The sequence below is a fragment of the Schistosoma mansoni genome, chromosome 2 (genome assembly GCF_000237925.1).
Source record: "Schistosoma mansoni strain Puerto Rico chromosome 2, complete genome".
Classification (NCBI taxonomy): domain Eukaryota; kingdom Metazoa; phylum Platyhelminthes; class Trematoda; order Strigeidida; family Schistosomatidae; genus Schistosoma; species Schistosoma mansoni.
This window is the reverse complement of record NC_031496.1, coordinates 15,363,603-15,389,998: the sequence shown is the minus strand read 5'-3', so window position 1 is coordinate 15,389,998 and position 26,396 is coordinate 15,363,603. Positions and strand designations below refer to the sequence as shown.

Genomic DNA, 26,396 nt, shown 5'->3' with positions numbered 1-26,396 from the left:
AGTTACATGTACAATTAATGCATGGCAAATGTTCTATTTGTGTTCAATTTATCAACAACACACACACACATATATATGTATAAGGATATAAAAGAAAATCAAAAAAAAAATTAATGCTTATACAAATACAATTTAGTAAGAAAAAAAGAAAGTCAATTATTTATCAAATAATAAAATATATTTTAATCATTTCACTGACGTTCATTCCTTCATGAAGAACGTAAATAAATAAATAGATAAATATTCTTTTAATAAATCATCGATATTATCAACAACAACAACCAAAATTAAGTGGATTATTAATTTTTAAACAAAAAAAAACAAGCAATCGATTCATTTTGTCACAAAGTTTTCTTGTTAGATATGCGATATTTTCGATAAGTCGTATTAGTGTTGGTTGCTACGGCAATAGTAGAATCAATAATAGGGGAAACAACAGTTTTATAATTAATAACTTTCGATGATGAAACTTCTTGATAATGATCTGATAAAGATCTATTACGCCAACTTATCAAACGAAATAAAATGAAAATATTACAGGCAAAAAAGTTTAGTGAAGCTGTCCAAACGATTATCCAAATGATATGATTTAGAAATGGTCCTTTTAATGTACACATTTCTAGTGCATAAGCAGAAGCAAGCCATATACCTTGAGATCCGAACCATAACATTAAATTTTGTACTATAGCACGATATGGTGTAATACTTGAAGGTAGACGTATATCAGCCAAAGCAACTGGAAGAAGGCATATACTCCATAGAAAATACTGAGCCGTGCATACCTAAATGGAAGACATATATATATATACACTGTTAGTAAGATAGATTCAAACAAGATCAGTTAAACATGACTTTATAGTTTGTGATTATTTTTCGATCATGACATGATAAAATTTGCCTCACAATCTCTGAAACACATTTCTTACACTCTAGAAAACCATCGACATTGATGATGAATGGGATAAGATTGGAATGAGGTGCCTCAAAGTGGTCGAAATCAAACAAACTAACCACACTGGAACTAAAAATCGATTATCAGATCTGCAGGAAACAAGAAAAAGCCTGAAGTAACAGTTGGAAAATCGTTGTAACAACTTAACTGGTAAATTTTCGTATGACATTTTTAAAATTTATACGCAAGTATCAGTACATTCGGAAGCCTAAAACTTCTTATCAATGAAGCTGTAGCTTGATGGTTAAGTTATTCGAATTTCAACCGTTACATTATAGGTCTGAACCAAACGCCATCCACTACCGTTTCTAAGATTGGGTAGTATCACAAGTATATCACCCTTTAAATTCCAAAAGGCTTTATACATGTTTGAGTAATTCGTTTCCTGGATGCGACAGCATAGACTGATAATTCAATATACTAATTTTTATTTTAAACATAATATGTTTTGAAACGATGACAGAAAGGAGAGTCTCAGATGGGGGAAATTAATTTGTAGTGAATATCACCTACAAAAGCTTATTTGTCATATGGAAGGTCCAGAAAATACATAATACATTATAACTTTAGGTAGTGGCTAGAGAGATCCAGAACCCACGTTTCATCCTATTTGAGATGCACAAGCCGGATACAACACAAATATTCAGTATGGACACAGAAAAAACCGAAAGAATAGTTCGTCACCCGGACAATATTTAACTCACCCTATTAAATGTGACAAATGTGTAAGTAAGCGCGAACCAGCACAGACTTATGTTGGAATACAGTTTAAAGGACAGGCATGGAATTAGGATTATACACGGCATAATTGAAGTCACATTAAATAAACGCTCCAAAACCTCAGGTGTACTAAGACTTTTTAACAATAAATTCCATATTGAGTAAGAATATCCAGCATTATTAATATAACCAGAGTAAGCTACTAAAGTAGATAAACTATTCCAAGTATTATCCAACCATTGACGTAAATTATATATAGGCAGTATTTGCTTTTCAGCTATCCATTTCTCTCCAGAGAGTAAATAAACACTTAAAAAGTGCGGAGCAAAATTATGTTTAAAATCTGATCGAGTAAAGTGATAGAAATAGGCTTGTTGCAGAAACAACATTCCACCAAAATATAAATAACATAGTCCAGTCAACATCGTCAAACTGAGTAAACAGCTGATGCCAAAAAGAAAATGATTTCGATTTGGTAATTTGAATAAAATTGAAAATACACTTTGAGATTGCGGTGTTGATCCTTTGTTTTTCTTTTGATTATCTTTGTTATGACTATTATCAGTCATCATTAGCCATAAATAGATAGATGGTGCATAAATGATTGGAAATATACGTACATGAATACATAACCCATATAAAAATCCAGCTGGAATGATACGACGGTTTAGAATACACCATAGGCATGCTAAAACAAAACAACTTTGTAATCCATCTGCATTACCACGAGCGGAGACTACTGATGTAACAGGATTGAATAACCAACTGAAACTAACAAGATATAATGCTAATTGATTTGCATTTAATGAAATCGAACCTCGTCGGATTTTTTTATTTTGATTGACAGTATTTGGATTTGGTAAACTGTTCAGCTAAAAAGTGGGGAACAGGAAAATTCATTAGGAGAATATTACTACAAGTGAATTGATACCTGTTAGCATAACACCATGTTATCAAGCTGCCTATTGGTTCGCGTCCCACTTGTACAAATTCAAAGAACGTAAATCCAGTCAACATTTTAGTCTTATAATATTGTATTTATACTGAACGAACAAACCCTGGTTTATTTGAAGTGAACAACACAAAAAATATTTTGAAATCTTTGTTTCTCCTTACAGACATCAATCAAAATCACTCAAGTTAAAATTATGTCGCTTAACGCCATCACTTTCAATTTATTATTTAGCAGTCTATGTTATAAAAACCCAATAGTTGAATTATGAAACAATTTCTTGATTAAAATATTATGCAGTTTAGTGCTCTAATCATACAATGAGAGTGAAGTTATATTCAATAAAAAATTTCTAACAAAAGTTAATGACATTCCTCTTGTAATTGATGTGTGATGTTACTTGAACGAATCAATAGAAAACTGTAGCTTTAGGCAAAACTCGGTAACCCAAAATAGATATCATGGGATAAAGTGACCAAGGTTTATTGACTGAAACAATATCATTCAAACTTCATCATTATCCGACCCCTTCCCTTGTCATCTACTCTGAAAGATAATTCAATTTTGGGGTAAGGAAAACACAAAGTTGGTTTTGGTAATACCTACAGGGATTAAAAAAAAGATAGAAGGTAGGAAATAGTAGAAGAAGAGGCTTATACTAGGTAACACTACAAATATGTTTATTATTATTAGTACTACTACTATTATTATTACCAGTGACAGTAATAATAATAATAATAGTAATAATAATAATAATAATAATAATAATAATAATAATAAGAAGAAGAAGAAGAAGAATAGTAGCAGTATAAACAACCCGCGCAATGTTTAGATTTATTGAAAATTTCCAAGTTATCGTTTTCACCGAAAGATGCTCGATCTTCGCATTACAAATAACTGACTTACTTAAAATCCACAAAATTAACTTTCTAAAAGAAACATTACAGACGGACAATTACTAAGTGTTGATCAACTTACAACTGAAAAATCTAAAACACAAAATTCTGCAATACGATAAATTAAACCATCAGTTATAATCAACTATTCATCGACTTTAAACTCAATGCACAACTTGCATCAGTACAATAGGTAACTTACATAACAACTAATATTGAGTCGAGCTAATTCCGCGGTGATACAAACACAAATTTATGACTTATGTCGTTGCGCTTTTGATAAAAAGATAGACAGATATTACCAATATACGACCTCGAATAGTTGTGAATTGGTCCAATTTCCTACATTATATTAGCATAATCAAATGAATATAAGAAGATGAACAGCGGAAGAGTTCAAAACGATGTAGTAGCAATGATAATAAGAATATGATTTGAAAAAGCCAGAGTGGAAAGGTAGGTATGAAGGAATATTGAAAGTCAAGATTTACAGGAAGATAAAAAGTGCATGCATCTGCTTAATTATAAACGTTTCTGAGCCATTTCACTCAGTCTCCAACCACTGACCTCGATTATCTCGTGGACTGCAACCAGACAGTTTGCACCTATCGACATGGCTTAGAGCAATAGTCAATGACTTCGTGAGCTGACGCCATTTCTTGGTTTGGTTGCATTCCCTCGTTACGACTGTTTTAGAAAATCATGCACTTTCAGATGCTTTTTGCACTATCCTTGTGGATAGCCAAGAAACATGATTCAGAATAGAACAAGAAATTAATGTTAAATGGATACGATACCAGAATAAAATAAAACAACTTACAAACTGTTTATTTTGAATAATTTTATATTGTATGCAACCACAGATTAAATCAGCAGTGATGAATATTAGTTTACCCCAAAGACGAGCGAGAGAAGGAACAGTTATGTGTTTTGACGATCGGAAGTGTGGTTCTACTGATACGTCAACAAATTCTGAACTAATATTCACTTCCTTTCTATCAGTGACTGAATATTTACCGTCAGAAAATAACCAGTAACCAGGAGCGAGAAGAACAGCAATAAGTGGTGAATATCTATAAGTGGGGCGCTCAATATAAAGATTCTTCCCAGCGACAAAAGCTTGGGCAGCATCAGAAAACACATCGTAATCCACATCCGTAAATCGTAATTGGCCATCCGGCCAACGAACTGTATCCTGCCAGACAGAGAAAATAACTAACACAAGTCTTAGAATTAAGGCTAGTATTAAACATAAATGGTAATAATTATAGTTTGTATACATATTTGTAGATGGTGTATGATATCCAGAAATTGAATATTTGAATTGATGAATATTTCCATCTGAATCCAGTTTGGAAGTATCTGTATCTTTATTTTCCACTGTTTCGTGACAAGATTGTTCCTCAAAATTATCACACGCTTTGGTAGAATCATTATATTTTCTTTGTTTCATTTCAGCAGGACACGTTTTCAAACTGAAGCTGTCATCCACTTTCTTTTCCTTCACCTCCCTTTGACGAATTCGTCCTTGAGAATCATTACATGTTTCAACTGGATAGTCAAGTTTATCTTGTTTCAATTCAGTAGAAGCGATATTTGAATCAAATCCCTCCTCTTCGTCACTACCATCGGACGAATGAATATAACTCTTGTTGTCAACATCACTATCGATGACTATTATATCATCATACGGTTCATTGACGTTTCTGGTAGAGCAATTCATACTTTAAAACACAAATAAGAAAAGTAATAGTGAACCTCCTAGTTACCATAGAATTCGAAGGTAAATATTAAAGACAAGGTGTATAAATACATTCACCAAAACTATTTAATAAACCTTTAAAAAAGCCTTGAAATTCAATCGGTTTTTAAATGGATATTTCGGATTAGTGGGGTGAAATCATTTGAAATCAAAACTTTCCTATTCAAATGTACTTATAACTTTATGAATTTTTATAAGGACGGCAAAATCGTATATCCTAAAAGATACAACTCAACTTGAGAATGGGAAACTATTTTCTTAGGATATAAATAAAACGTAATGTGTACGAATGATTAAAATCATGTTAACTACACAATAGTAACAAGATAGATAAAGTCCACGACGCAGCTTTTTACAACTTAACGAGATATACCGCCTTTACGACTAAAAATTCGGAAAATATTAAATTTTGTTAAGTATCGGTTACAATTTTCATAGGAAGGAATCCCAAGAAGCTTAATATCACAGCATTCTATCGATGCTGACCACAACGCTTTAAGATCATAAACAAACAGATGAAAAGAAATCTGCTTTGGTTTTCAAAATCTACGAACTATCTAGTTCGGAGTATTGTTGAACTCAACATGACGGTAAGACCAATTAAGTCCTTTTTTCTCACCCTAGCATTGATTTTAAAAAATAAAATCAACCAATGTTACAAAATAGGTTGGTTTTGACTAACACGTTCAATCCTCATTAGTTTCCAAACTAAGGAATTTGTAATCATATGCGGATATTAACTTCAGGTCAAAGAATTGAACATCAAACCTGTTTTTACATCTGAGATAATTTTTAACCTTGACCAACTAAATATTTTGCGCTTTGCTTTGCTTTAATTCATGCAATTAGAAATCAGAAACTACGTAGTAATCAGATAGAACAATGCAAGTCCTAGTCACAGAAAAACACAGTAACACAATCAACTGCCTTAGTGAAAAATGAAGGATTATTATACTTTTTATAACCCTAATGTTCATATAAAACCTAAAAAAGGGGGCACTATTTATTCACACTAAACTTTGGTTTAGCTGTAAAAATTGATAGAGTTCATTGGATATCCTAATATCAGTTTTACTCAAATTCAGAGAATAATGAAGACAGAAAATTCTCACATCATGCCACTTCATTATATAAATTACTGAGTGATTGAAAACCTCCAATGCCACCCAGTGATATTGCCCAGCTAGATTAAATAGCGCCCAATCGCTTCACTCATATGTCATCGAATTTATTGGCAGTGAATATTGACTGATTTATCAATGCTCGCGTTACCTCAGTTGTGACAAGTTGCGTCAACAAACGCATAATGCAAATAACCGAAGTATTTTACAACACTTTTAGTCCTGTATGGATCAACGACGTGAGACTGATGTGTGTGATTCCCTTTTAATTGTTACTTTACTAGTAATGGATATAGAACTACTCTAAGTAAAATGTGAAACCAAACACATTTGATCAAAATGTTTGAAAGTAAAGTAACTACCATAGAATATTTCGCTATCTAGATTTTCCTTGAACTAAAGAGTTCAACTATAATATTATAACCACAATAACTGTCGCAGAATAAAACAAGACCGTAAAATGCTCCAAGCAATCATTACAATGTAATATGAAAAATGAAAACTCATATTTTATCCAAATGAATTTATTCTGAAAAATGAACGATACATTTGCTCAATCTGATTTAGTGTCAACTTCATCATTAAAAAAATATTATTAATCAGTTGTATGATAATAAAAGAAAACTAATTCACATAAAAACTCTACAAAAGGAAATAGGTTTGTTTTTATACGGAATTGAAGTTTGTACAAGAAATGAAGAATACACAAAGTAAAGATGAATGAATGATTTGTAAAATTAGACGAACTTTTTGTTGAAAACATTGCACGAATAATAAAAAAATTTTCCTGATTAGAATGGGCAATAGTTTAAGATTAGACACATTCAATAGATTGTCCAATGTATATCCATACTTCTAGACAAATTAAATAAACATTTGTAATATTAATAAACTGTAGTTGATAAAATAAATACATGAATAAATAGTTAATATGTATAAGTACTTCTGATAAGGATGAATTAAGTCAGATATTCCTTAAAAGTTAGAAATTAACTAACTTTTACAAACATGATGAACTTGAAAACAACTATCTCAAGAACTGTGAACATAGATACTGATCACTTGTCGAAAAGAATAATTTCCTGATAGCTGACTCTCTAATTAATCATGCATAGCTAAAAGTTGCTTTAATTAAGTATTTTCACCTTTTAAAAAATGTCTACTACATGGTGCTGATGTCGTTCAGAAGGACGATGAAAGCTTCACGACCAAACCATCCAGCTCAGAGAACCTACATCAAAATGTCTACTACATTATCCTAAAACGAATGCTTAAGCGATATTATTTTATGAAATGACTAACGTATATGATGTTATAAAGTTAGTGTTATAATTTCACGGATCTTAAAAATTACATATACAGCATATTATAATCATAATAGTAATAAGACCCTAAATATATTGTAATCCGTAATCTAATACAAATGAACGCTTTCAGTGTGATGAAAAATGAAAGCTGTTTAAAATCCTAGTAGATTGAAAAGCCTATTCCCTGTATTTTACTAGTTAGTAGTAATCAAAACTATGAGATTCTGACAACCCAAAGATCAACAATGTAAATACACAAAATAAATATAGACTTACGCATACCAGTTCAATGAAAATGATTTCCTAAAGTATTGAGGTTTGATGAGTTAATACAGTTAAATAACCAACCATTATTAACTTGTTACATTTTCACTTTGTTTACTATCGGTCAAAAATTTGAAGTAATTTTCTAAACCTCTTTTATGCATTGACCTGAAAACTATATGCTTTCTAAAGGATTTGACACGATCAATTGCTGCTTCAACACTTAAAGATTCTTTATACATCAAATAACAAGTTAATAAGAATGCTGAACGTGTACGACCGGCTTTACAATGAATATACACGCATCCATTTGATTGTACACAAGAGTTGATAAATGAAATCCCAGCATCAATCTTTTCAAAAATTCATAAAAAACAAAAGAATAACAAAACATAATACGTCATAATTGTATCAGTATTTTTTTGAAATACAGAAACATAGTTTGTAACACTAACACAATTGGTGAATAAATTGAACAGATGAGTAGAAAAGGAAGACCATAATATTTGATTAAAGAAGCAGATAGATAGACCTAAGCAACGTAAAATCTAGTACAAATTTGTCTCATTCTAAATTGTTACATTTTAAACCAGAAAAGTGATAGATAATCATTAGGAAGAAATATAATGGAGTGTAATAATACCAGAAATGGTAGTAAAAAAACTTAAAGCAAAAAACACAGTCCAGATGGATTGAATGAAATCTAGTAGTATCAAGTATTAAATAATCTTAAAACTCAAGATTTAGGAAGATTGAACAAAAAATAAATACATCTAAGCCATTAGAACTAATTTTCAGCTGCCATCCAAGGATCTTTTTGTATTACAATTAACTGTCCTACAGCTAAACAGGTAATTGCCTCCCCAAAAAGTCAATATCATCATCGAATGACTTCACAGTAAAGTTTTTGAATTGGCTTGACTATTCCCAGCCTTTTTTCACTCTACTTCTGTTAGCTAGCAAAGCAAATCGGGGTGGACAGTAGCTGAGCACATGTAACACGCCCTGAATAACAAATTAACCACGTTATTCAAAAATATTATCTAAAAAGCCCATAAATTTGCAAAATATCAAGCTAACAATACGCAAGTTAATATAGAGAGCCAATCAGAAGTCACCTAAAAGTCAAGTACATTTCATTGAGTCATTGGGTCGATTTCCTAAAAATAGAGTGGTATATATGTGAATGAGTATTTGTGCATTTCACTCGGTAGCCCAATGCAGTTTCCCACCCACTCTTGTGTTCTCACTCAAATAGTCAGTTGGGGGGTTAGCGTGTTTCACACAGTGTATCAGTATCAGATTTCAAATACCGCACGTTACAACAGTATTTACATCCTTGCAGAAAATAAAATTGGAAATCACTGCCAATGATTCCTTAAGAATGATTTGTGAATTTATACGAGTGGATTGATTAAAGTACATGGCTATTCCTACACATTGATAAGTTGATATGCCCTGGTACGGCCAAGAGTGAGGAGGGCCCGCCATCTTCCTCGAAATGCTCTCACATGCCCACGCATATATAACCTCTGCCAGTGAAGTCCTACTCACTGCCTTCTCGTGGCGGAGTGTTCACGAAATTGAGAGGACGAAAAGCGAATGTCCGGCGCTTTGACCAGGTTGTTGGACACTGTGAGTCCACCTAGGAGAGTTTGGAAACCCTGATTCCGAACCAGTGGTGCACATGGGCTCCAGTATCCTGAAGGAACAAATGGCGTATGAATCAATCGTTGGTCACCGGCTACCATGGGACTACATCTCCTCACGATGCTCCACTGCCTTGTGGATCAGACCTTTAGGCCGAAGGCTCGGGGTGTGGCCCCCTAAGAAAACTACCTGCTTCAGTTTGGGCACCTGGGCAGTATCACACCCCTCAAACAAATCAAATGAGATTTGTGAGGCGCATATTTATCTGGTGCTTTCTTGTACAAATATTTATGTGTTTAAATAAATGAATAAATAAATGATATGAAGAACGACTAAGCGACCTACAAAACTTGTATCTTCCGATCTATAATTCCTTAAGTGACGTAGAATCATGTATACTTTTGTATCTAGCACAAAGACTAAAAGTCTATTATTTAACCAGAGAAAAAACTTATTCTGTTAGCCAGTTGTAATGTTTTTTGATATTGGTTTATTAGGAAGCCTAATCAAGTAATTCAGTTTCGTGAGCATTATCAGTTGACCAAATTGCATAGTTAAAAATCATCTATTGACCAACACCACTAATTATTTTAACAACCTCAAAACGTACATCATTATCATACGTTAAAACCCTTCACAATATAAATGATAGCCTAGGACACATCTCAGTACTCATAAAACGTACTTATAAAACTTGAACTCCTAGTTTTCGTTTACTGAGAGAATAGTGAAGCCTCAAACATATCAGACCTCTCCACCTTAAAGACGCTTGAAAAGTGAATTTCGCAAGTACAGTAAGTTCATCATTATGGCTTACAGGATAAGAGAAATGAAATAAAGGGAAGCAACTAACTTTGTGATGCCAACATCAAACTTTGCATTCAATAGTAAAATATCACGATTTTATATAAAAACTTTCAGTATCATGTGACTCCATCTTTTAGTCGGCAAGAAACAAAACAGTCAGCAGAATTAAATATAGTAATTAGCTGTTTTTCTATTTGACGATAAATAAGTAATATATATTCGAGACTAACTGAATAAAAAAATATGTGACTGAAGTGCATTGATTAAGGTTGACATATTGTTAACAAGAGAGTTAACAAAGAATGAAAATCACCTTTGAATAAAAAAAATACTCACCTGTTCAAATGTAGGAACTCCCACAAAGTCGCGAACTGGTAGAGAGAGATACTTAATGCCTTGATTCACGGCATCCTTTTCTCCTATGACAAATGATTTTACTTCAAATGGTTCCAACAAGCTCACTATATGTGTGATATTTTCATCTGCCTGCCATTTATCCCAGGACTTTTTGAGTGGTAAAGCACCCACAATCAAAGAGGGAGAAATACGAGAGTACCATGGGCGCCCACAGCAATAATTCAAAAACAGCCCATAGGCGGTACTTACATAAAATCCAACTTCATTCATGAGCTGTACGACCATAGCAAAACAAGAATGAGAGTATTTAACTGGATAAGAAAAGATAAATACTAGTCACAACAACGCCAACAGATACCTTCTACATGGGCACGTAGCCAAGATAAAGTTTATTACTATGAAAAGCATATCCGTTTATTGAGAACACTGAAAACTACGGTATGAATAATACGTAAATGTTTAATAACTTCAGTACTAGATACAACTGATTCGGATGACGAATATTTAGATCAAAGCTTAAAATGAGTTTGGTGGATAATGGGGTATCGTAAAACAAGTGGTAATACTGTGCACACAATCATCATCGCTAATTGGTTACAACATAATCTATCTTATTCCATATCTAAACTAGTCAGAGGATGTCAAGTGATACATTGATGGCTATACTGAAAGATGAAGTTGACAAAAAATGAGCTATAATTTGAACAAACTTCAAAAGATTATTTTATTATTCGACTTGTAATCAATAACTTTTTATGGTTCAACCAAATGACCCTTCTGTGCACGTACTCCTGACCTTCGGAATAAAATCGCCAAACAATAAGATGAACAAATTATCCTCGGTCGCTTCCTGAATGATAGAAAACACACTTCTATTATTACTAACACTTTACTTTGGAAAAATCTTGTAGTTCAGAATATCAAAAAACACTCAACAACGATTCAGGAGACTGATGCTGCTTTGGTTATCATTTTTTACCAAAACCTGACGTCAGTAAGGACTGACACCGGAGCCACAGTTTTAGTGGATAAATCTACATGCAATAACAAAGTCAAGTACTGAAAGCTAGAACCTCATATACCAAGTAATTTCTAATGTCTTATTTTACCTAGAACTGCATAGCATCGCATTTTATCGACTACTCATAATAGCAAAGATATGAAACAAACTTTTCTCAAAACTTCATCAGATGTTAAAGGATATTCCCGAGAAAGAAAACGATATTCGTTTATATCCACATAAATTGGTGTACCATTCAGGAAAGAAAATTATATGTACCCTAGATTTCGAGTTAATTCTGAGCTTTTAAAAAGACTAGATCGAGAAGATAGACGTTATTTGGCCATTTTGAAAATCACTTAAAGCAACTGCCAATCAAACAAAATGTGCAGATAAGTTCGAATGGAAGATTCCGTACTCAGTATATTAATAATAATCCCATCTACTTAGATAAGAGTAGCTCTCATTAGGAACATGAAAACGTTTAAAAAATTTATTCATAAAGGCTAAGTATGTACCCATAACGGCCGGATTACAAGAGGATCCACTATTACTGTGTTTATATCATTATTAAGGAATAGTTTAATGGTTAGCTTTAAAACAAGCATTCAATATACATTTAAGGAAAAAATGACAATTATTTAGATTGAATTGTTTATTTATTTTTGTACAATTCCTTTATCTCTAACAACAAAACTAACATCATATGCATTTAAAATAACTGAGTATTATCCTTGGTTTTCTATGTTCATTTTGATACTTTCGCGAGCTTGCTGAAGATAATCATTGAGTATGACTTGTTTGTCTTTACTTAAAGGTTCCAGATTGATGAAAAGCTATAGAAAAGACGAAAAAGTGACAAAAAATTTCAGAACATGAAATAATAATGCCTAGCAAACACATATTAATCGAATTCGAAGTTGTTAGTTCAGATTAAAATAGAGACTGCAATAAAAAGCATAATGTCGTTATCACAGACCCGGTGGTAGCGGTATCGTTTCTCGATGAGACATGGAAGCTCGCTGCTGAGGAGTCCCATATTAGGAAGAAGCAACTGCATAGTGCTTCGTGGTTGAATAACTAATATCAGTTTCTGATATAAACTGTGAAGTATTCATCAGATTAATACCGTTGCCACGTCTACTGCATAAGATAAGGTATTTATCTTTGATATGAACAGAAAGTTGCCTTGGTTCAAAATATAGTATCACATGATTTTTCTAGCGTAATTCGTTTGAAATCCCAATTAAGAAATGGGGTATATCTAATAATTATGCTTAGCCTTAGGTTTAAATGGCTAGGCTAACCATTACCTTCGGCCATAGGATTATTCCTAACCCAGAACTGTCATATTTTTTAAATAACAATACCAGGAATCACGGCAAAAGAACATAAAAAACAGTAATCTGAGAACTACTGAAGTTGATTTGAGTCCTCTAGGATGTCATATGAGAATGACTCCGGATATGTACATTTATTTTGAAAGTCACTAATTGTATGCTAATCAATCAAGTCATAGTACGTTTCAACAGAATTATGGACTGTATCAGAAAAATCGCATGTTTCTATGAAGTGGAACAAAAAGGCTATTGTATAGATTAAGATTACGATTACAGACTAACAAGTTCTTATTAGAAAACAATGTGTGAGATAAGAAACTTCGGTCGAACTGTGAACTTGTACCACTATTAATACCCGGATAAGTTAAGTTATAATTCAAAAATTACTGAATAAAATTTAAAGAATGTACTTACTTCAACATAATCCAGCAGCTTGCTAATCTCGGATGGACTCATATTTTGTTTGGACACATCCTTCGTATAATCCGGAACAGGCTGTATCGGCGGAGGTATTAAGTCGACATTTGACTTTATATGAACAGTAAAAGGACTAGAGGGTCTAACAAGGCAAACTAAACGAATTATCCAACCTAAGCGATTGTAATGTTGATGTGCAAGAGTCTCATATATAAGTGGCCCAGGAGAACCTAATTCAGCAATCATATATAAAGCTAAGGGACCGTAATAGCGTGTGTGTCGTAGTAGAAGCAATGGATTGGTTAGACCGTTGGCTATTGATCCAGTGGTTTTTTCAAATGGAGTCCAAGCTAAATGGTTCACACGTTCATAAACACGATGGCATATTCGACTGAAATGGGGGTCATCTGGTTCGAATTGAACACATGTTCTGTCCAAAATATACAAAAATGAGCCTTGATCTAAAAGCGCCTGGTAGGGAGAAATTAAATATAGAGTAAAATAACAGAATCGTGGAAAACCCACTGTCAGAAAAGTTATGTTTACTACTACAAAATAAACTTGTGTGTACAACTACCTTACTCGTTTCCATCAGTACAACCCTGAAAATGTGAATATGGTGGATGTCTTCAAAAAAGGATCTTAGTGATTTAAATACTTCATATTGTAGTCCTTTTTTCCTCTTTTTTGCATCTGAACACAGAAACTGAATTTCATTTGAACTCCTGTGCTATTATAGTTTACGTAGCCAAAATGAATTGTTCTATCTCGCATGGCGATTTGCATTGGCACTAGTTTCCTAACTAGCCCCAAAATGCCCTGGTACGGCCAAGAGTGAGGAGGGCCCGCCATCTTCCTCGAAATGCTCTCACATGCCCACGCATATATAACCTCTGCCAGTGAAGTCCTACTCACTGCCTTTTCGTGGCGGAGTGTTCACGAAATTGAGAGGACGAAAAGCGAATGTCCGGCGCTTTGACCAGGTTGTTGGACACTGCGAGTCCACCTAGGAGAGTTTGGAAACCCTGATTCCGAACCAGTGGTGCACATGGGCTCCAGTATCCTGAAGGAACAAATGGCGTATGAATCAATCGTTGGTCACCGGCTACCATGGGACTACATCTCCTCACGATGCTCCACTGCCTTGTGGATCAGACCTTTAGGTCGAAGGCTCGGGGTGTGGCTCCCTAAGAAAACTACCTGCTTCAGTTTGGGCACCCAGGCAGTATCATAGCCCTCACAAAAAAATGAAATGACAATTTTTTGTGTGGCGCATATATATCTGGTGCCCCCTTGTGCCAATATTTATGTATCCAAATAAATGAATTAAATAAGTTTCCTAACTTATTAATAATTGTGGAATGGGTTTGGTTGGACGAAAATGAATCTCACATCTAGAGCACACAGAATATAACCTCAGACAAAAACATATCCGTCGGGTTACCACACAACAAAAGCTATGGTTTAATGTTATACACCGGAGTTATCAAACACAGGTCTATACATGACCTTAGACCAAACTGTCTCCATAAAGAGTTGGTGATATAACCTGGCTGGCTGCCTAAAATGAAGTAAACAAAGGTGAGTTTGACCCATCTGTTCCATAAATAAACCAGTAGTTAGTAGATTCACAGATAAGTGTCAGACCCTGGTCTGTCTACTCTGAGCTTCTTTCTATTCCAATCCTCTTCTAGGAACATCGTATGTAGTGACAAACAGTGGCGCCAGAAGAATGAGAAACAAGGCCTTGCAACAATTTTATGACTTTCAGGCTGGGGAATTCATAATCGGTAAGATACTTTATGGAATTTCACAAAATCTATGTAGCGACATAAACTACATAAAAGTTTTGAACCCCGCCTTCGTTATCAGTATCTCCTTTTAAAATAAGGTGTACCTCAAATTCTATTAAAGTAACCCGTAGTTGGTTATAAAGTTGTTATGATAATAGCCGTTCTTTCCATTTTTGCATCACTATCACTTCTGAAAAAACCTTAGGTCATTATTGACGTTTAAAGCTCTACGAAGTAACATAAACGATAACTTACATTCAAATGCTCGTCTTCAAACATCATAGGAATAAACAACTTCCGACCAGACAAAGGAAAGTAGACTTGGTTAGTGCGATCACGTTCAGAAAGATCTGCGTGTCTTAAGTCACCATTTGACTCTCTAACTACTATGAGACGGTTCTTTCTGTCATGCTTTAGTGTGGTATCTGTAAAAACTAGTTTAATATTTCCCGGAATAATCCCTTGAAGACCGCTATCTCGAGAAATGATTTGGCTATTTACAGGGGTTCTTGGCTTTAAAACAGGTGGCATCTGCAACTTTTGTTCCGTAAAAGCGGCAGTATATTTTTTGACCTTGTATAAGAGTTAGATAAATAATCCGAATCATATTACTATATTTAGCTCGGCATCACTTAGAAGTTTAATACTTTCCTTCCCAGCTCTTCTATAGCTTCGTTGATGAACTGTATTTGAATCTATATAAGTAATCAGACGTAAAAGGTTGTGGATTTGAGGATTCGCAAACAGTTCTTGAAGGCAATAAGATGACTGGTTATACTTTGCTGTAAAGTCTAAAAAACTCTAAATAGGTAATAAAATTACTTGAACAGTAAAATCCTGCTACTTGGAAGGGTTTTATGACCTTGTACATGATTTATAGCTCAGGAATTACAAGAGATACGGAATGTATAGCAAAAGGTCACGAGTTCCAGGGCCAAACAGAAAACGTGATTAGGTTTTCATTGGTCCTAAACTGAAAATTATGATGTAGCTGAAATAGTTTATAAAGCGAGTTTAAATTAATATTGAATTTAATAACACTATGAACGGGGAAAACCATACTCATTAAAACACATTATTATCATTGTTATCTAAACACATAAATATTGGTACAAGAAAGCACCAGATAAATATGCGCCTCACAAATCTCATTTGATTTGTTTGAGGGGTGTGATACTGCCCAGGTGCCCAAACTGAAGCAGGTAGTTTTCTTAGGGGGCCACACCCCGAGCCTTCGACCTAAAGGTCTGATCCACAAGGCAGTGGAGCATCGTGAGGAGATGTAGTCCCATGGTAGCCGGTGACCAACGATTGATTCATACGCCATTTGTTCCTTCAGGATACTGGAGCCCATGTGCACCACTGGTTCGGAATCAGGGTTTCCAAACTCTCCTAGGTGGACTCGCAGTGTCCAACAACCTGGTCAAAGCGCCGGACATTCGCTTTTCGTCCTCTCAATTTCGTGAACACTCCGCCACGAAAAGGCAGTGAGTAGGACTTCACTGGCAGAGGTTATATATGCGTGGGCATGTGAGAGCATCTTGAGGGGGAGAGCGGACTCTCCCCACTCTTGGCCGTACCAGGGCATTCGGGGGCCAGTCATTCGTAGGTATGCATTAAATCCAAACCCGTTCAGAATATGTAGGATTTAAAGGAATATTGACTAACAGGGTTAAATGATAACTACACTTGAACATTCTATATGAAGTAACTCCAAAGTATGTAGAATGGCTGTATAAATAAATCATCTGATACTATTGTTTTCATTGCCCACCAAATACCCTGATACGGACAAGGGTGGGAACAGCCAGCTCCCTCTCGAAATGCTCTCACATGGCCAAACGTATACAACCACTACCAGGGAAGTTCTGCTCACTGACTTCTCACGACATTACTGTTGTTTATGTATTTGAAAGGATGGAAAATGAATGTCCGGCGCTTTGACAGGGTCGGTGAATATGGAGGATCCACCTAGGGGAGTTGAGAAGCCTTGATTACAAAAAAATGATGCACTTGGGCTCCAGGATCCTAAAGAAACAAATAGCGTATGAACCCATTGTTGGTCACCGGCTACGATACGACTGCATCTCCTACAGTTGCTCCACTGTCTCGCGGATCAGATCTTTAGGTCACAGGCTCAGGGTGTGGCCCTCCAAGAAAACCACCTGTTTCGGTTTGTGCACCCAAGCAATACTACATCGCTCACACAAATCGGTAGTAATTGCTACTGACCCCATTGTAATTGTGTAGCGCATATGTATTTGGTGCCCCCTGTTACCAATGTTTGTGTCCAAATAAATAAAGTTTCCATTGAATAAGAAGCATATAAAAGTGCCTGTTACTTTTAGTATTAATTGATGCCTCCTGAAAATGAACAGATCGCAAAACAAACATAGCATAGAAGTTTCAATCCAGAAAACCAAACGAAGTTGTATGAACGACATAAACAAGGAGTTTGTAGATATTTAGGTGAAACTAATAAGACATAAACCTACTGACCTAAATTAATACCAGGACACCAACCGAAAGACTAATGATCATAATATGTGGCAACCGAGACTTTTAGTCCGAGTAAACTTCAAACAGTGGACTAAACATCTCATGAAAGAGTGAGACTGCACTAAACTCGTGAGAGCTGATAGTGGCTACCTTGGATGTGATTAGCTCGACAGCAAAATACAGTTTAACCCGCGGTTTCACTGTTTGAGAGACAAAATCTTGCTAACAGGTATGGAGTGGAATATATGAAAAGGCTACTACTTAAGTCAACAATTTTGTGTAGTTAGATGAGTGCACGCGTGACCATAAAGGGCTGGACATGGGCATATATATAAAGCGGGCTCTCACCAATGTTGGTCTGAGATTACAAACACATGAACAGACTTAATAAAAGTTAGGGCCAAATGTTGTATAACCATATGCATTTTTAAACAGACGGTACCGTCCACCCCACCTTAGACACATTTATTTACGCAAAATCCCCAACTGACCTTGAGGTGTGAACTAGTCAAACAGATTTAGATTACATTAAGATTTATGTAGTAAGGTCAGAAAGCCTACGGTCCTTGTTGTTCCCTTTCTAGTGTGTTTCTGTTAGTGCTTAATCTTCCCTTTAATGAGTCAGTTGGAGGTGTGGACACCACTGCTTCGAGTAACAAGTTCTAAAAATTGATGATTCGGTGTGAATACCTGTGTACCACGGGTTCTTTTTGTTCATTCTTGGCTTTTCTACTCACCTTCGATGTCCTACAAGATGTCCTGATCTAGTGGGGAGAAAAAAAAGGATATATAAGGTACAAAATCAGACCACCTCTAGATCTGCTGTAGAACAAAGTTGTAGTGACCGGCCAGTCTCGATAAGAACACGATTGGAATAACGGAAACAATTATTATTATTGTAACCAATTGTACCAGAGATTGTTTTACTGTATTTGTTTAACTGTATCAGTTTCACTTCTTGTTCCGCTATACCGCCTTGTTTGGTTCGAGCTTGCTCACGCACTGCTTGTTCGCTTGTACTCTTTGGCACGTCTCGGTATTATTTCGATACCACGAGATCGCCAATAAATATACTTGATCTGGACTAGTAAAGCCTTCTGATTTATGGGCTATCAAGGGAACCAAGTCATATTTGTACGCGTAATCGAATAGTAGTGGTGATCATAGTCCGTCCACGACTCGACATCCACTACAACTGGTGAGCCGCATTTGGAACACGCAATACAGCTGGTAACCCAATCCATCGAGCACAAGTCAAACTTGGCCAATTCTCCAAACCAGATCAATCCGGTGAGTCTATTTATCTATCCACATCTGTTGCATATATTCGTATTGATATTTTTCAATATATAATATTTTGGCAACTTAATATGGTAGATAACGATAAGAATAACATAAATATGATAGACTCCGAGATACAGGTTATCAGTTTTCGACCGGTTCCTTTCATCCCTCATGATCCAGAAGTCTGGTTCGCGGCACTGGAATCTCAATTTGAGATCCGCCGCATAACCAATCAAAGGCAGAAGTACGCCTACGCTTTGGAATCATTGCCCGGGGATCACCTAACCGCTGTCCGTGAGGTTGTCCTCAACCCTATGGGTGATGCTAAGCCGAGCCACCACCTCACGCGCCTGCAATCCCTTGCAGGAAACATGACAGCTGACTCTGAGATAGTCAAAGAGTTGTGGCTCGAAGCCTTACCAGTCAGTATCCAGCCAACCCTTACGGCTCTGCTCGAGGACACCCCGCTCAACGAGGTGGCCCTCATAGCAGATAAGATTCTAGCACGAGTTAACACCAAAGACGACTATTTGGTTGCTAGTACTTCCCGTTCTAACGTTGATCTCGATGCTAGACGACCTTCGGCTCATGGGGATAGGGATATGTGTATCCATACTCGTCTCAGTTTCCGAGACCGCTCAAATGTGCCAGCCCCCTACGCCCCCCGACCCAGGTCACAATCTCGTAAGGCCGTAACGACTCGCCCCAAGCGGGCATCTTCCAAGCCACGCCAGAAGGCGGTTTCGGAAGCGAGTCCAGGTTGGTGCTGGTTTCACCGTGCTTTCGGAGCCGGTGCCCGTCATTGTCGAGCTCCCTGCTCATACAAGGCGGGAAACTCCTCAGCCGGCGAGTAAATGCGGCCGTACTCGCCGGCACTTCACCTCAGGTTGGCCGTTTATTTTACGTGCACGATTATCGCACCAACGCTAGGTACCTTGTGGATACGGGTGCCCAAGTTTCTGTCGTACCTATCGGTAACAGTAAGTCTCAAGCCACTATGCTTCGACTACGCGCTGCGAATGGCTCAGTCATTCCCACCTATGGTACACGACAACTTACGGTCAACCTGAGCAACCGACGACAGTATCTGTGGACGTTCATCATTGCCGATGTTCCCACAGCTATACTCGGTATCGATTTCCTACAGCACTATGAATTGCTAGTCGATTCACGTAGGCTGCAGCTAATTGATATTTCGTCGAACAGCAACTTTATGGGCTCTAAAGCCCACACAAACGCGTACCGAATCACAGGTGTATTTCATTCGCGTGACGATTTATTCCACGTTTTATTTCAGAAATTCCCCAAATTAACTAAACCTCTCGAGGAGACTCCATCGGTGACCAATCGTGTGGTACACCACATAGTCACCCGCGGACCACCAGTCACGGCAAGACCTCGCCGACTGGCACCGGACAAATTAGCTTTCGCTAAACGTGAGTTTGACAATTTACTAGCTACTGGTATTATTCGTCCTTCTCACAGTCCTTGGGCCTCACCTCTCCACATGGTTCGAAAAAAGGATGGGGTTAGTTGGAGACCATGCGGAGACTACCGAGCGTTAAACACAGCTACACGTTTCGATAGCTATCCCATCCCCCACATACATGACATCACGGCATCACTCAAGGGCACGACAATTTTTTCCAAGATCGATCTCGTACGAGCATATCACCAGATCCCAGTCGCTCTTTAAGATATAGAGAAAACTGCTATCACGACTCCTTTCGGTTTATTTGAGTTCCTACGAATGCCATTTGGATTACGGAATGCTGCTCAAACTTTCCAAAGGTTTATCGATAGCATTGTACGAGACCTAGATTTTGTTCACGTCTATATTGATGACCTGCTAATCGCATCATCAAACGTAGATGAACATTATCAACACCTGACGCTACTATTCCAGCGCCTTTCGGATAATGGAATAATAGTCAACCCCGACAAGTGTGAACTCGGGAAGAAGGAAATAAAATTCTTAGGTCATGTTATTAAGCATGAGGGTATTCTACCTTGTGAGGATAAAGTACGTACTATAATGGAGTACACTGTACCGTCCACACTCAAGGAACTGAAGGCGTTTTTCGGTTTGGTCAACTTCTACCGACGCTTCATTTCGCACGCGGCAGAACAGTTACGACCGTTAACCGATTTACTTCGCGGTAATCCACGCAAACTGGAATGGAACGACGCCGCACGTACTGCATTTTCAGATATCAAAACGGCCCTAGCTCAAGCCACACTTCTCGTGCATCCTGACCCATCAGCCACGCTTAGTATAGCGGTTGATGCATCGGATTTCGCCATAGGAGCCGTTATGCAACAGAATATTTCCGGTAGTTGGCAGCCCCTCGAATTTTTCTCACGACGCCTCACTCCCACGGAGACGAGATATAGCGCTTTTGGTCGCGAACTGCTAGCAGCCTACTGCGCCATCAAACATTTCCGGCACGCTGTAGAAGGTCGTATGTTCATCTTATTCACCGACCATAAGCCCTTAACGTATGCTCTGCATACCAAGTCTGACCGCTACTCACCACGAGAGTGCAGACATTTGGACTATATCTCCCAGTTCACGACAGACCTTCGTCACGTCAAAGGCGAGTCGAACTGTGTTGCTGATGCTTTATCACGTATCCAACTTAATGCAGTTACTTTGCCAATGCTTGACCTACCTGCTATAGCCGCCGCCCAAGCAAACGATACTTCATGCACGGAAGCACAACAGTCTATGTCCCTTCAGTGCCGGGAAGTACCCCTAGCTACTAGCTCAGGTACTATCCTATGCGATACTTCCACGGGCCTCCCTCGACCCATCGTACCCTCCGCTTATCGCCGTCTCGTCTTTGATGCCCTTCATGGTCTATCTCATCCTGGTATCGCAGCCACCCTACGCCTCATAGCTGCACGATACGTCTGGCCGTCAATGAATAAAGATGTCCGTATGTGGGTAAAACAATGTTTACAATGTCAACGATCAAAAGTGCACAGGCACGTAGCTGCCCCTATTGGCACTTTCGCTACGCCTGATGCTCGCTTCGATCACGTTCACATAGACATTGTAGGACCATTACCACCATCGCACGGGTATGATCACATACTCACACGCATTGATCGTTTCACAAGATGGCCCGAAGCTATTCCCATCACGTCTATTACGGCGGAGACAGTTGCTCACCGCTTCGTAGAACGATGGATAGCTATGTACGGTTGTCCCTCGACTGTCACGACTGACCGAGGACAACAATTTGAGTCCGCATTATTCTCCTCACTAACACGGCTGCTTGGTACGGAACGCATACGCACTACCGCCTACCATCCAGCATCAAACGGTTTAGTTGAGCGGTTTCATCGCCAACTTAAAAGTGCTCTTCGAGCACACGAAAACAACAATTGGTACGAAACCCTTCCGCTCGTCCTCCTGGGAATCAGAACGAGTCTAAAGGCAGATATTCAATGTTCCGCCGCTGAACTTGTTTACGGCACGACATTGCGTCTGCCTGGGGAATTTTTCACACCACGGAGCAGCACTAAGTTCGGCGAATCAGACTATGTCCAACGACTGTCTGCATTCATGCGAACACTGACTCCGGTGTCAACTCGTATACAACATCGACAGGTCGCTCTCCCTCGAGAGTTATCTACCTGTTCACATGTTTTCATACGAGTAGATTCGGTACGCAAACCTCTACAACAGCCTTACGAAGGACCTTTTCACGTGATTTCCCGTCACGAAAAGACCTTCAAGGTTGATCGACGTGGCCGCATCGAAACAGTCAGCATTGATCGTCTCAAGCCAGCACACGTCGATGACAGTGTTATACCTGATAAGCCGAGACCCAATGTTAGACCCATCAGAGCTTCTAGCGGGATCTCTACATCTACTTCGGATCCCACGCTAGATGCACCTGAGACCTCATTCTCACATCCCAGTCAACAGCACGTGTCATCTGCCTCGTCTACGGACGAGACTTCCGTCTCACGTCCAGACCTGCAGACCACACCGCCCTTGACTGCGGATGAGATTGCAGGCTCACGAGGTTCGAACGAGACTACCGTCTCACGTTTTGGTCGCCGAGTACGCTTACCCGTACGCTTTCTCGACTAACCTCATAACCAACTACGGATACAGTATAGGAATCTACCCCTATACTACACGAAAGCTACACTTTTCTCTTTTTCTTTCATTTTTTTGTTTACCCCGAGCCTACGCCTCTGACCATCGCTGTTCTGGTATCGTCGACTTTAGTCAATCTTGGCGAAAGCTGGCCTGATCACCCACGCTATAGTCAACGCACTCAGTCGATCTCTCTGACTCCAATACGTATGATATACATTTGGTCCCGAACATGGTTATCCTGGTCGCATCTGGTTCCTTGGCTCAATCTGGTTTCGTCCTACGTCTGCAGCGTTTCTGGTCCGGACCTCTACGAACGCAACCTTCAGATTCTGGATACAAACCACTCTGGTGTAGCATGCTAATCCAAGCAATCAATACAGTACGTTCCTTCTGGTACCGTTCTACGTCAAAGACTTTTGGTGGCAACTCGAGGATCAACGATCACTCCCTGTTCTGCCAACGCCTTCGTCCTACAATGGCACGTTTCGCGATCAGTCCCACGAACGAAACCGCTACGTATCGAAAGAGTAAACCCTTTCTAGCGGGGGGCTCCTGTAGTGACCGGCCAGTCTCGATAAGAACACGATTGGAATAACAGAAACAATTATTATTATTGTAACCAATTGTACCAGAGATTGTTTTACTGTATTTGTTTAACTGTATCAGTTTCACTTCTTGTTCCGCTATACCGCCTTGTTTGGTTCGAGCTTGCTCACGCACTGCTTGTTCGCTTGTACTCTTTGGCACGTCTCGGTATTATTTCGATACCACGAGATCGCCAATAAATATACTTGATCTGGACTAGTAAAGCCTTCTGATTTATGGGCTATCAAGGGAACCAAGTCGTTTTTGGACACGTAATCGAATAGTAGTGGTGATCATAGTCCGTCCACGACTCGACATCCACTATAAAGTAAAGAGGTTTAGCTTTTCTAACTGCTCTTTGCATGGTGAACCTGAAAGTTCCGTAGCTGCACGTGTAGCTGCTCTTTTTACTTTTTTCAGGATATCCGAGTCATCTTTTGAACAGGGGCTTGCAGCCTGAACGCAGTTTTCAAGCTTAGTTCTCACTAAGGTTGTGTATAATGTAGAAAACATTGTAATATCTAACTTGGTGAATGTCCGTCTTAAAGCCCGTGGAGTTCTGAACTCCTTAGCCGTAACCTCCAGGCAGTTGGCCGTGGTCTTAAGATCATGACTCACTGTCACCCCTAGATCCTTATGAGACCACGGGTACTAGCACTTCCCCTGTGCTGTACTTATTAGCCTTTGCATCCCCAAAGTGCATGTAGACACACTTTTGTGCATTGATAAGGATCAGCTACTCTTTAGATCAGCTAATCACAATATTTAAGTCTGCCTGAAGTGAGCATGCATTTGCGTCTCCTGTTATTTCTCACCAGATTTTTACATCAGCGTATAGTACCATTGGGGACTCAACTATACTTGGGAGTTCGTTTACATACAGTATAAAAAGTAAAGGACCTAGGAACCTTGCGATACTTCGCTAAGTACTGGTCTCCAGGTGGAACACTTCAAACTTACTCTTACTTTTTGCCTACGACCTACCAGGAAGTCATCTTACGAAAGGTTCGGCATTGCCAAGATTTCCTGGCTTCAGTAGCAGTCTGTTTGTTGGCACCTCGTCAAATGCATTGCTGAAGTCTACGTAGACAACATCCACTGATTTTCAATTGTCTAAGGCCTCTATTTATTGCTCTTTTGCTATAAGGAGGTTTGTTTTGCAAGACAAACCTTTTCTGAAACCATGTTTTTTACTTTATTTAAAACATCGTAGATTAAAAATTCTGTGGCTGCACCAGTTATACATTTTCTTTTATTATTTAACTCGACTGCAAAATAATTTATTCGAATATTCGTCAATGTTAGAACGAATAGTTTGACATAAGTTGGAAGCCGAGTATGGAGAAGTCATTATGCGTGAAAATTATGTTTCAAATAATCTCGGCGATTGAAATTTAAATAATTCCAACGTTTCGTCCTACAAATGATATGTTCACTGATTAGCAACTTTTTGGTTTCCGCGAATGTCATTATGGTCTTTTTGACAATTCTTTCCAGTATTTTAACTACGGCACTGGTGAGCGTGATAGATCTGTAGTTTGATGGAAGTTGTCTTCGTCTTGTTTTAGGTATTGAAGTGACGACTGAACCCTTCCAGTCCGTAAGTAACACACCTTGACATATTGAATGACACGGTCAGTGGGGCTCCAATATTTCTTGCAATTTGTCTCAAGACTTTGGGGTGTAGTTCATCCGGTCCTGCCAACTTTCTCGGGTCTAAAGTGCTTACAGCCTAAATAACTTCATCTCGATTGAAGTCTAGCGTAAGGAGATGATTTATTGACTGTGTATTTGGGTATAGTTCTTCGTCTGGAAGAGGATCCTGAGCGGAAAATGCCCCAAAATAGTTTTCCATAACCTCTGCTCATTCATGAACATCCACTATCATTTCAAATTCACTCTATTCCGTAACTATGTTAAGAATCCAGTGCTGTGTCCCTGTTCTGTAATTTGTGTACAAGAATATTCTTTTCGGCTGATTGACTACAGATTGGGCTAACTACATTTCATATTTTCTCTGAACCTCCCGAACTGTAATTATGCAGTTATTTCTTACCAACCCCTAGCGTTTTATCGTACTTGCCATGCCAAGGCCGATGACAGCATTTTAACATTTCTTCTTTTGCCTTGGCAAACGTTAAGTATCCCGGCTTATCTAGCCAAGGCCATGCTTCTTCTTTGTGACTGTCCATGGTATATATGGTTGAGTTGTATGATTGTATAACTACCTGAAATTAGTACATCCATCTTCCAATGATGCCCCCGAGTAAATTATCCAGTTTTTACATGATGCCGCAGAGTTGACTGCTTTCATATATGGCTTCCATATGTTGGGATGGGCCGGCGCAACTGCTTGGAAAGCCATCTCAGCCATGAAGTTGAATAAGATGACTGCACGATCACTTCTCCCTAGAGGTGAAAGGAAAGTTAATTGATTGAAATCACCACCGTGTATGAAGATCAAGTTTAAGAGAGACGAGGAGTTTTGTAGGTCAAAAAACTAATAACCTCGTTACTTGATTCTAGAAAGCTTCATCAACTGTTTCCTAAACACTTGCCCACCAATGAGACAC

The 26,396-nt window shown here is 38.1% G+C and overlaps 4 protein-coding genes across 4 annotated transcripts; 1 reads left to right on the top strand and 3 right to left on the bottom strand.

Annotated features, from left to right (window-relative positions):
* Nucleotides 1–341: 341 nt before the first annotated feature.
* Smp_128810 (hypothetical protein) lies at nucleotides 342–5,243 on the bottom strand (the record flags this gene model as incomplete). Its single annotated transcript, XM_018795826.1, has 4 exons — nucleotides 342–782; nucleotides 1,657–1,807; nucleotides 1,910–2,443; nucleotides 4,318–5,243. The coding sequence occupies 4 exons, from the start codon at nucleotides 5,241–5,243 to the stop codon at nucleotides 342–344; spliced, it is 2,052 nt and encodes a 683-aa protein (XP_018650099.1).
* Nucleotides 5,244–7,245: 2,002 nt separating this feature from the next.
* Smp_012400 (pten-related phosphatase (plip)) lies at nucleotides 7,246–11,073 on the bottom strand (the record flags this gene model as incomplete). The annotated part of the gene is made up of 3 exons (XM_018795825.1): nucleotides 7,246–7,259; nucleotides 7,987–8,327; nucleotides 10,768–11,073. 2 exons carry the CDS (start codon nucleotides 11,071–11,073, stop codon nucleotides 8,064–8,066), a joined length of 570 nt encoding a protein of 189 aa, XP_018650098.1. The 3' UTR covers nucleotides 7,246–7,259; nucleotides 7,987–8,063.
* Nucleotides 11,074–12,431: 1,358 nt separating this feature from the next.
* Smp_012410 (hypothetical protein) lies at nucleotides 12,432–18,319 on the bottom strand. Its single transcript, XM_018795824.1, has 6 exons — nucleotides 18,292–18,319; nucleotides 16,161–16,329; nucleotides 15,951–16,129; nucleotides 15,594–15,911; nucleotides 13,543–14,016; nucleotides 12,432–12,624 (listed from the first exon to the last, which is right to left on the bottom strand). The coding sequence occupies exons 2-6, from the start codon at nucleotides 16,207–16,209 to the stop codon at nucleotides 12,517–12,519; spliced, it is 1,128 nt and encodes a 375-aa protein (XP_018650097.1). The 5' UTR covers nucleotides 16,210–16,329; nucleotides 18,292–18,319; the 3' UTR covers nucleotides 12,432–12,516.
* A 5,148-nt stretch (nucleotides 18,320–23,467) lies between these two features.
* On the top strand, nucleotides 23,468–23,833 carry Smp_128820 (hypothetical protein; the record flags this gene model as incomplete). Its single annotated transcript, XM_018795823.1, has 1 exon — nucleotides 23,468–23,833. One exon carries the CDS (start codon nucleotides 23,468–23,470, stop codon nucleotides 23,831–23,833), a length of 366 nt encoding a protein of 121 aa, XP_018650096.1.
* Between the last annotated feature and the right edge of the window lie 2,563 nt (nucleotides 23,834–26,396).

What these genes read in the sequence shown, in the direction of transcription:
- Smp_012410 (XM_018795824.1), bottom strand. Translation starts at nt 16,209, where the DNA reads ATGTACAAGGTCATAAAACCCTTCCAAGTAGCAGGATTTTACTGTTCA. An exon ending in AGCAGGATTTTACTGTTCAA is followed by an intron (nt 16,130 to 16,160) that starts GTAATTTTATTA and finishes AGAGTTTTTTAG; the next exon opens with ACTTTACAGCAAAGTATAAC. An exon ending in AGCTGCTGGATTATGTTGAA is followed by an intron (nt 12,625 to 13,542) that starts GTAAGTACATTC and finishes TCTTTTCTATAG; the next exon opens with CTTTTCATCAATCTGGAACC.